The 12166-nt window shown below is 42.1% G+C and overlaps 1 protein-coding gene across 2 annotated transcripts in view; it reads right to left on the bottom strand.

Moving 5' to 3' along the window:
* Positions 1-12166, bottom strand: part of EEPD1 (endonuclease/exonuclease/phosphatase family domain containing 1) — a 282048-nt gene that overhangs the window by 65070 nt on the left and 204812 nt on the right. For both annotated transcript variants that reach the window (XM_075827028.1, XM_075827027.1), the window contains exon 3: positions 10448-10558. In XM_075827028.1, the coding sequence (XP_075683143.1) occupies positions 10448-10558 (111 nt within the window). The remainder of the gene's footprint in view (positions 1-10447; positions 10559-12166) is intronic.

Here is a 12166-nt window from a genome sequence, read left to right on the forward strand (position 1 = left end):
ATACTGCCTGTGCCATGCGCATCACAGGAAAGACAGCGGGAGCTTAGGGAGTTAAATGCATGGCTGAAGTCTTGGTGTAGAGGAGAAGGATTTGGGTTCCTAGAGCACTGGGCTGACTTTTCATTGGGGTACAAACTGTATTCTGCAGATGATTTGCACCTAAATGGAAGGGGGTCCGCTGTGCTGGGGGAGAGAATTCTAGCTGGGGTGGCGGAGTATTTAAACTAGGGCTGAGGAGGGAGGTCAATGTAGAAAAAAAAGGGGTAGCCAGGTTAGAGAGGGGTCAGACTATATTGGTGGGGGGAGAAACAGAATGTGGGGAGAGGACTAGACAACAGGATAAGGAGATCCTTTCGTTACAAAACATCAGTGTAAATAAAAAGGCCCGATTAATGTCAAATCACATTTCTGATAATAAAAGTGAAAAACTGACAGGCAAGTTAAAGTGTATGTTCACAAATGCCAGAAGTCTAGCAAGCAAAATGGGGGAGCTGGAGGCCTTGATACTGGAAGAAAATATAGATATAGTTGGTGTTGCTGAAACATGGCTGGACTCTTCACATGACTGGGCTGTAAATCTACAGGGTTTTACACTTTTTCGGAAAGACAGGACAAATAGGAAAGGTGGTGGTGTATGTCTGTATGTGAGAAATGATATGAAGGCGAGTGTGAAAGAGACAATAGTGGGTGAATACTGTGAGGAGGTTGAAACCTTGTGGGTGGAACTAGAAAGGGAGGTAAACACTGAAAAAATTACTTTTGGTGTAATCTATAGACCCCCCAATATAACTGAGGAGATGGAAGTTCAGCTATATAAACAGATGGAGCGGGCTGCACAGGCGGGTACTGTAGTGATAATGGGAGATTTTAATTTCCGGGATATTAATTGGTGTCATGGTTCGGCTTCAACTGCAAAGGGGAGACATTTCCTCAACCTGTTGCAGGAAAATTTTATGGGCCAGTTTGTGGAAGACCCGACTAGAGGTGAAGCTCTGTTGGATCTGGTCATTTCTAATAATGCAGAGCTTGTTGGGAATGTCAATGTTCGTGAAAACCTCGGTAACAGTGATCATAATATAGTTACATTTTACCTATACTGTAAAAAACAAACACAGGCTGGGAGGGCAAAAACATTTAATTTTAAGAAAGCCAATTTCCCCAGGATGAGGGCGGCAATTCAGGATATAGACTGGGGAGAACTAATGTCAAATAATGGGACAAATGATAAATGGGAGATTTTCAAATCTACTTTGAGTTATTATAGTGCAAAATTTATTCCTACAGGTAACAAGTATAAACGACTCAAATTAAACCCCACATGGCTTACACATTCTGTGAAAGGGGCAATACATGACAAAAAAAGGGCATTTAAAAAATACAAATCTGAGGGTACAGCTGTAGCCTTTGTAAAATATAAGGAGCTTAATAAAATCTGTAAAAATGTAATAAAATTAGCAAAAATACAAAATGAAAGGCAGGTGGCCAAGGATAGTAAAACAAATCCCAAAAAATTCTTCAAGCATATAAATGCAAAAAAGCCCAGGTCTGAACATGTGGGACCCCTAGATAATGGTAATGGGGAGTTGATCACAGGGGATCAAGAGAAGGCAGAGTTACTAAATGGGTTCTTTAGCTCTGTATATACAACAGAAGAAAGAGCAGCTGATGTGGCCGGTGCCAGTGCTGTTAATATATCAGTTGATATACTGAATTGGATGAATGTAGAGATGGTCCAAGCTAAATTAAATAAAATAAATGTGCACAAGGCCCCGGGACCAGATGGGTTACACCCTAGAGTTCTTAAAGAGCTTAGTCCAGTTATTTCTGTCCCCCTTTTCATAATATTCAGAGAATCTCTAGTGACTGGTATAGTGCCAAGGGACTGGCGCAGGGCAAATGTGGTGCCTATTTTCAAAAAGGGCTCTATGTCTTCCCCGGGTAATTATAGACCAGTAAGCTTAACATCCATCGTGGGGAAAATGTTTGAGGGGCTATTGAGGGACTATATACAGGATTATGTGACAATAAATAGCATTATAAGTGACAGCCAGCACGGTTTTACTAAGGACAGAAGTTGTCAAACTAACCTAATCTGTTTTTATGAAGAGGTGAGCAGAAGTCTAGACAGAGGGGCCGCTGTGGATTTAGTGTTTTTGGACTTTGCAAAGGCATTTGACACTGTCCCCCATAGACGCCTAATGGGTAAATTACGGACTATAGGTTTAGAAAATATAGTTTGTAATTGGATTGAGAATTGGCTCAAGGACCGTATCCAGAGAGTTGTGGTCAATGATTCCTACTCTGAATGGTCACCGGTTATAAGTGGTGTACCCCAGGGTTCAGTGCTGGGACCCCTACTATTCAACTTATTTATTAATAATATAGAGGATGGGATTAATAGCACTATTTCTATTTTTGCAGATGACACCAAGCTATGCAATATAGTTCAGACTATGGAAGATGTTCATGAATTACAGGCAGATTTAAACAAACTAAGTGTTTGGGCGTCCACTTGGCAGATGAAGTTTAATGTAGATAAATGTAAAGTTATGCATCTTGGTACCAACAACCTGCATGCATCATATGTCCTAGGGGGAGCTACACTGGCGGATTCACTTGTTGAGAAGGATCTGGGTGTACTTGTAAATCATAAACTCAATAACAGCATGCAGTGTCAATCAGCTGCTTCAAAGGCCAGCAGGATATTGTCGTGTATTAAAAGAGGCATGGACTCGCGGGACAGGGATGTAATAATGCCACTTTACAAAGCATTAGTGAGGCCTCATCTAGAATATGCAGTCCAGTTCTGGGCTCCAGTTCATAGAAAGGATGCCCTGGAGTTGGAAAAAATACAAAGAAGAGCAACGAAGCTAATTAGGGGCATGGAGAATTTAAGTTATGAGGAAAGATTGAAAGAATTAAACCTATTTAGCCTTGAAAAAAGACGACTAAGGGGGGACATGATTAACTTATATAAATATATTAATGGCACATACAAAAAATATGGTCAAATCCTGTTCCTTGTAAAACCCCCTCAAAAAACAAGGGGGCACTCCCTCCGTCTGGAGAAAAAAAGGTTCAAGCTGCAGAGGCGACAAGGCTTCTTTACAGTGAGAACTGTGAATCTATGGAATAGTCTACCGCAGGAGCTGGTCACAGCAGGGACAGTAGATGGCTTTAAAAAAGGGTTAGATAATTTCCTAGAACAAAAAAATATTAGCTCCTATGTGTAGAAATTTTTCCTTCCCTTTTCCCTTCCCTTGGTTGAACTTGATGGACATGTGTCTTTTTTCAGCCGTACTAACTATGTAACTATGTAACTATGTAAGGTTCAGGGGGCCCAATGGTTCTCTAAGTTTGATCTACGGGGGGCGTATAACTTTATCCGCATCAAAGAGGGGGATGAGTGGAAGACTGCGTTTAACACGCCCGAAGGTCATTTCGAATACCTTGTCATGCCCTTTGGGTTGTGTAATGCTCCCGCGGTCTTCCAGAATTTCATAAATGAGATTTTAAGAGATTACCTGGGGGTATTTCTTGTAGTGTACCTTGATGACATACTTGTGTTTTCCAAGGACTGGTCCTCCCACATTGAGCATGTCAGGAAGGTGCTCCAGGTCCTTCAGGAAAACAAACTGTTTGCGAAGACCGAAAAATGTGTGTTTGGGGTGCAGGAGATACCATTTTTGGGTCAAATCCTCACTCCTCATGAATTCCGCATGGACCCCGCCAAGGTCCAGGCTGTGGCGGAATGGGTCCAACCTGCCTCCCTGAAGTTGTTACAGTGCTTCTTGGGGTTCGCTAATTATTACAGGAGGTTTATTGCTAACTTCTCGGTCATCGCTAAGCCTCTTACGGACCTCACTCGCAAAGGTGCTGATCTCCTCCACTGGCCTCCTGAGGCTGTCCAGGCTAGTGCTTTATCTCGGCCCCGGTGCTGGTTCAGCCCAACCAAATGGAGCCATTTATCGTGGAGGTTGACACATTCGAGGTGGGAGTGGGGGCTGTCTTGTCCCAGGGTACCAGGTCCCTCACCCATCTCCGTCCCTGTGCCTACTTCTCCAGGAAGTTTTCGCCCACTGAGATTAACTATGATATTGGCAACCGCGAACTCTTAGCCATTAAATGGGCATTTGAAGAGTGGCGCCACTTCCTGGAGGAGGCTAGGCACCAGGTAACGGTCCTTACCGACCACAAGAATCTGGTTTTCCTAGAATCTGCCCGGAGGCTAAACCCGAGACAAGCTCGATGGGCGCTATTTTTTACCAGATTCAACTTTTTGGTTACCTAGAGGGCTGGGTCTAAAAATATTAAGGCTGATGCACTGTCGCGTAGCTTCATGGCCAGCCCTCCTTCGGAGGAAGATCCTGCTTGTATTTTGCCTCCAGGTATAATCATTTCTTCTATTGATTCTGATTTAGTCTCTGAAATTGCGGCTGATCAAGGTTCAGCTCCCTGGAACCTTCCTGAGAACAAGCTGTTTGTTCCCCTGCAATTCCGGCTAAGGGTACTTAGGGAAAATCATGACTCCGCACTATCTGGTCATCCAGGCATCCTGGGTACCAAGCACCTCATTGCCAGAAACTATTGGTGGCCTGGGTTGCCTAAAGACGTTAAGGCCTAAGTCGCCGCTTGTGAGGTTTGTGCTAGGTCCAAGACTCCCAGGTCCCGACCAGCGGGCTTACTACGTTCTTTGCCCATTCCCCAGAGACCTTGGACCCATATCTCCATGGATTTTATCACCGATTTGCCTCCATCTCAAGGCAAGTCGGTGGTGTGGGTTGTAGTAGACCGCTTCAGTAAGATGTGCCACTTTGTGCCCCTCAAGAAACTACCCAATGCTAAGACGTTAGCTACCTTGTTTGTCAAACACATCCTGCGTCTCCATGGGGTCCCTGTCAATATTGTTTCGGACAGAGGGGTACAATTTGTTTCATTGTTTTGGAGGGCCTTCTGTAAAAAGTTGGAGATTGATCTGTCCTTCTCCTCTGCCTTCCATCCTGAAACTAATGGCCAAACCGAGAGGACTAATCAGTCTCTAGAACAATATTTAAGGTGTTTTATCTCTGACTGTCAATATGATTGGGTCTCATTCATTCCCCTCACCGAATTTTCCCTTAATAACCGGGTCAGTAACTCGTCAGGGGTCTCCCCCTTTTTCAGTAATTTTGGGTTTAATCCACGGTTCTCCTCCGTTTCACCTGGTAGTTCCAACAATCCCGAGGTATGGGTCGTTCATCGGGAACTGTGCACAGTCTGGGCCCAGGTTCAGAAGAACCTAGAGGCGTCCCAGAGCATACAAAAAACTCAGGCTGATAGAAGACGTTCTGCTAACCCCTTGTTTATGGTCGAGGATCTGGTGTGGTTATCGTCTAAGAACTTGCGCCTTAAGGTCCCGTCCAAGAAGTTTGCTCCCCGGTTTATTGGGCCGTATAAGGTCATTGAAGTCCTCAATCCTGTCTCCTTCCGACTGGAGTTGCCCCCATCTCTTCGAATACACAACGTGTTTCATGCCTCCCTCCTTAAACGCTGCTCCCCGTCCTTGGCTCCCTCGAGGAAACCTCCTGTCCCCGTTCTCACCCCTGAGGGGGTGGAATTCGAGGTGGCCAAGATTGTGGACAGCAAGATGGTCCAAGGCTCCCTCCAGTACCTGGTCCATTGGAGAGGATACGGGCCTGAGGAGAGGACTTGGGTACCCGCCCGGGATGTTCACGCTGGGGTATTGGTCAGGAAGTTCCACCTTCGTTTCCCCAATAAACCAGGGCCACCTAGAAAGGGTCCGGTGGCCCCTCATAAAAGGGGGGGGTACTGTAAAGGATCTGCCAGGCACAGCTTCTGTGTATACGCCCATAGGTAATCAGTCTGCACCTGCTTCTATGTCTGTGAGACTGACTCCATCTTCCACCACTCAGGATGGCAGGCTTAGGAGTGGGAGAGCCTATCACAGCCTGGCCAGACGGAGCTAGCTCCCGCCCTCTGTCTATTTATACCTGCTTTTCCTGTTCCTCCTTGCTTGTGATTCTTCTCGTGTGGTTTCCTGGCCCTGCTGCAGCTTCTAACTATTTGACCCTGCTTCATACTGACCCTGGCTTACTGACTACTCTCCTGCTCTGCGTTTCGTACCTCGTACACTCCTGGTTTGACTCGGCTCATTCACCACTCTTGTTGCTCACGGTGTTGCCGTGGGCAACTGCCCCTTTTCCCTTAGCTTTGTGTACCCTTGTCTGTTGTGCACTTACTGAGCGTAGGGACCGTCGCCCAGTTGTACCCCGTCGCCTAGGGCGGGTCGTTGCAAGTAGGCAGGGACTGAGTGGCGGGTAGATTAGGGCTCACTTGTCTGTTTCCCTACCCCCACCATTATAGAGGGTGAATAATATGTAGTTAAAACATAACTTTTAATTAATAATACAAATAAGTATAACGTTTAATAATACAAATACACTCTGTTTTTTACTTCCGTTTGACGTGTACGCCGAGAAGAGCTCCCAACATATACGTTAAACGGAGGCTATGACGGATGCCTGACAGTGTCATCTGTCACCCATAGGCAATAACGGCATTGATTTAACAGATATGCCAAAAAAATCTGTTGAAAAGCACAGGACGTATTAATATTTAAGTTTTAACTACATATTATTCACCCTCTTGGTATTGTCATAGGTCAGACAGGGGACAAAACAGTGTCCTTTTGGATGCTATTTCATACTGTAGTATCTTGTAAAAAAAACGTATCCATTAAACAGATACCATATTAGCCTATAAGTGACGGATGCCAACATATGGCATCTGCACAGGCATCCATTTAATGGATAAATCATGGGATTTTCAATAGATTTTTATGACATCTGTTAAATGGATGCCATTATTGCCTATGGGTGACTGATGCCACGGTTAGGCATCCGCCATAGCCTCCATTTAACGTATATGTTGAGAGCTCTTCTCGGTGTACACATTAAACGGAAGTCAAAAACGGTGTTTCAACCTAACTTAAGTTACATGGAATCTTCGAAGGAATCTAATGTAGCTGCACTGCCTTTCATGTTGAACTGACATATTTGTTATGTGCCAGATTAAATCAATAACACCTGATTTGATCCAAGGACAGCATGCTCTTTGGAATAAGTCATTGGAATGAACTCATACGATTCAATCCATGAAATTAATATTCAAACTTACAAAAAGTAAAATCGGACTTTTCATAGACATAGTCTATGTTAATGGACCCATTAACCACACGCTGTGTTTTAATATTTAGTTTTTTATTGCAACTTTGCTCATTTTTCATGTGTCCTACTTTCTTCACATTTCCAGAGAAAGCAAGTATTCTTAAAATGCTATTTAGTCAAGCAGACAGAAATAGTATGTACATTTGTCCCCAAGAAGATGATCTCAAGCACTTTGTAAACTATTAAAAGAAATGATGCCACTGCCAAATGCTGAAACAATATACGGTAGTTGCTTAATCAATAATATTCCATTAAAGTGGTATTATTGACAAGCAAACTTCCTGCCAAGTAAGCGCACTCATCAACAATGCAAAGATTGCATCTCCTCTCATAAGTGATGGCTGCTTGAAATAGCATCGTTAGCCATTGTCTTCCCATGCAGGTCAATATGCAATTCATTGCAAGTAAAAGCTTTTTATTTGATCATTCCACTTGACCAACGTGGTGAAAGGAATAAATTGGGCAAATTTAATGTGGGGAGTACCAATAAGCTTTAACACAGACAATGTACGGTCTGTCACAATTAATACTGGCATGTGATATACAATATGCTATCAAACCAAAAATACCCCCAAAAAAACGAAACACTTGGGGTCATTGCACCTCTCACCCCTATTTCCATATGCTCTCACTCTCGATTGTCCTTCATTTGCGCTCATCTTTTGCGGCACTATTAATGTCCCAGTGAATCCTCCGGCACTGAAGTAACCCCCATGATGCCCTTGCACATCCTCCACCGTCTTCTCTTTACCTCAGAGTCCCATGTCGTAATTTTCTACCATTACAAGTGATTTTTTTTGCTCTCTCATGTTAAGCAATGCTCCTGGAAATGTATATTTTGATGGCACTGTTGATCCTGATGACACCCTGCATTTGTCTATGCCCACAGCTATGTTCTGTGTACATTCAGTGACTGCGGAAGCATCACCCCCTCCTGCATTAATGGATTCCATATGGCTCCTCCTAGTATATATCCCCTAACCCCTGGGGAACCCCTTTTAAGCCTTCTCATCTCCCATTTCTATGTCCATTCATACGTGTACTTTTGTAAGTTTCCTTACTTACGCCCACTGAACACAACGTGTCTGTAACCACGGTCCGTGATTACGGGCACAGCCGGCCGCGGACAGCCGTCCGTATTTGTGGGCTGTGCTCCCATATAAAGTATGTGAGCACTGTCTGTAAAAAGCAAAAAACAGGACATGTCCTATCTTTTGCGGAGCCTTTCTATAGAATGGACACCTTCCCGTAAATATATAGAAGGTGTGTATATAGAAGTGAATGGGTGCTTACTCTGCTCAATTTCATATTTTGTAGGTATTTGTAGAGTGTTGTATTTATGTTGAGCCTTTCCTAGAATCCCAGTGTAATTACTGTTTTGTATAATATCCGTATATTCTTTTAGGTCCGAAATAAAATGTATGATTTTGCTGTACTGAAAAATGAAGTGGTTGGCTATATCGGATATAAGACACCAATCATGAAGTAACTGAATTAAATGTAAATGTCAATGTTTGCTTCATTTCTGGTCTAAGGACAACACACGAACATGATAAAATATCAGAAGGAGTAGATTTGAAACTCATCACTGATGGTTGCACTCTCATTAACATTAAGCCTTCATGAGGTTTACATCTCAAGGACAGAATTTCAGCTTTAATTTCCGTCTAAACACTAATTCCCGCAACAGAACATGCCCTAAAATCCAAACAGATGTTTGGTGTGAACCAATACTTTGTAAATTCTGCGGCTCGTAAACCCAGCCATGCAGTATCCTCAGGGCTAGAACTCTGCTCTCCACAGTCCTTTGTACTTTTATGGCGTAACATTCAGGACCCCCATGTAAGGCCTTGTTCACACTTTGCACATTTACACATAAGGAGAAATGACCCCAGCAGTTGGTAGGAATCAGGGACAATATATTTACAAAAAACTGCTACCAGCAGAATGATTCCTTTAAATCCAACTGCCAATAAGTGGATGAATGTATAAGCAAAAAAATAAATACATTTTATTGTGCCACTAAGGAGCAAAAGACTGACTACACTGATTAATTAAAATGAATAACATCACCTCCGTTTGAATTAGAACTGACTGTGCATATTGAACCACGTGTGTGTATTGCATCCAGTGCTGCTCGTGGCTGCAGACCAGCGAGTCAAACACTAAGCATAAGTGGTAGGCAACAGAGGTACATATTAGATTAAAAGGGTTGTATCAGAGCCCCCCCCCCCCCGATATGTTTTGCTGTGCTATACAGCGTCCTCAGGGGCTTAATGATATTGCGCCGAAAATGCTGGGCTGTTTTTTTCTAAAAAACAGCCCAGCATTTTCGGCGCAATATCATTAAGCCCCTGAACCCCTGAGGACGCTGTATAGCACAGCGAAACATATCGGGGGGGGGGCTCTGATACAACCCTTTTAATCTAATATGTACCTCTGTTGCTTACCACTTATGCTTAGAGTTTGACTCGCTGGTCTGCAGCCACGAGCAACACTGGATACAATACACACACGTGGTTCAATATGCACAGTCAGTTCTAATTCAAACGGAGGTGATGTTATTCATTTTAATTAATCAGTGTAGTCAGTCTTTTGCTCCTTAGTGGCACAATAACATGTATTTATTTTTTTGCTTATACATTCATCCACTTATTGGCAGTTGGATTTAAAGGAATCATTCTGCTGGTAGCAGTTTTTTTGTAAACACTTTGCACATTTGGACCCACTTGTTGTATACATTATGTCATTAAAAAAAAAAAAAAAAATCAGTTCCAAAATATATCTAATAGGAGTGCTTAAAAGTGCTATGTTAATATGACCACATCCAAAAATGCACCATCCGTGCTATTAGCAAATGTTTTATTTTTTTCTGTCTGATTTTAGTTCAAGATTAATATTTTTCATGAGTGGTTATCTTTTCAAGTGGATCTTGTATGAGATGTATAATTTGTTCCAGGTTTTAAAAAAAAAATTCCTACCAGTTTAGAAATATAGCTTAAAATCTTGGGTAGGACACCTTTTATTTTAGAAAAAAACATAATTCCAAACATGAACACAATTTATTGCACTACTTCAGACCTAAGCTGGCTCAGCTTTACAGGACTCTGAAAAAGAACAGCCGGATAACTATCCTATGCCAATAAACAACGAGAATAATAACACTGGCGTAATGACTGCCAAACAAATTAAAGCCAACCAGAAATAAGAATGTTGAATACCTCGGTGAGGCTGGATGTTGGCTTTTCAGAAACCACGCACTTCCACGATCCTCTGACGCCTTTCCACTTGCGAATGTTAGGTAGGGATGGTTGGTTTAATTCTGAACAGAACTGCAAATATAGATGTAAAGAAGATGTTATGAATCTTAATATATCAACACCCTAATTAATGTAAGTTATGGAAACATTTATTTATAACTTTCCCCCCCATTTACCATGAGAGTAATAAATACACATGCCACTTCATGCTTACCTTTCCCTGGGCTTCAGCGTCGCTCTGATATTAAAACTGCCATGTCACAGATAGGTGACCACTGCTATGGTCCTTTAAAAGTGGACCAAGGCTGTGGTCACCTCAGCCTACATTTGCAATTTCCTTCCCATATAGGAGTTAATTACAAGAAACAGAATGTACATTTTGTCAATATGTTTATTTAGGCATAAGACGTAGTATGCAGCATATTCAATTTCATTAGGGATCTTTTTTGACTGAAGTCTCCTTTGAAGCGGAAAGTTATTTACATATAAAGCTTGAAATAATACTTTGATTTACAGATGATCTGCAAAGAGGAGTGGGCCAAAATTCCATCTAACATGTGTGCAAACCTCATCATCAACTACAAAAAACGTCTGACTGCTGTGCTTGCCACCAAGTATTAAGTCTTGTTTGCCAAAGGGATCAAATACTTATTTCTCTGTGCACAATGCAAATAAATATATATAATTTTGACTATGTGATTTTTTTTTTTTTTATATAATCTCTCTCTCACTGGTAAAATTAACCTAGCCTAAAAATTCTAGACTGTTCATGACTTTGACAGTGGGCAAACTTACAAAATCAGCAAGGGATCAAATACTTATTTCCTTCACTGTATGTGACTCTTCAGGATAGCGGCACCGCCCCATGTCCCTCTAATGAGTAATTAACATAGTGTGCGCCGTTTTAAAAGTGGATTTTAAGAATTTTGCTGCATCTGAAAAAAACATACAAGGGAATGTTTGGAAATGTTGTCAGTTCATGTATCAACGCATAGTGGCGGTTCAAGGGGTTAAAACTACCTGACAGATTCCCATTAAATATACAATGAATTGAGAACAATTCCATCTGCCCTGCAATTTTGTTATTATAAATATATCCTATATAACTACAGATCCAGAACCAAGCTCTGACATATATACAGTACCACAACCAAGATCAGTACATAAATACAGCACTAGAACCAAGATCTGACATATAAACAGCACCAGAACAAAGCTCAGCACATATATACAGCACTAGAACCAAGCTCAGAACATATATACAGTACCAGAACCAATCTCAGTACATAAATACATCCCCAGAATCAAGCTCAGTACATATATACAGCACCAGAACGAAACTCATTGCATATATACACAGCACCAAAACCAATCTCATACATATATACAGCACCAAAACCAAGCTCTGTACTTACATACAGCATCAGAACCAAGATCAGTACATATATACAGCACCACAACAAATACAGCTCAATTTAGTGCAACCCCTGCCGTATAGGTTTGTACGGCATAAAACTACAGCTCCCAGCATGGCCCGAACAACAGTGAGATGCTGGGAGATACGGTTTCACCAAAAAAAAATCATACCACCCATCATCTCGCTGCAGATCATAGTGACTACAGTGCTGATTAGAGGCAGAATAAACATTTACATTAAGTGACGTCTCAGATTCTAGTTCT

This window comes from Rhinoderma darwinii, chromosome 5 (assembly GCF_050947455.1).
Source record: "Rhinoderma darwinii isolate aRhiDar2 chromosome 5, aRhiDar2.hap1, whole genome shotgun sequence".
In the NCBI taxonomy this organism is placed as follows: domain Eukaryota; kingdom Metazoa; phylum Chordata; class Amphibia; order Anura; family Rhinodermatidae; genus Rhinoderma; species Rhinoderma darwinii.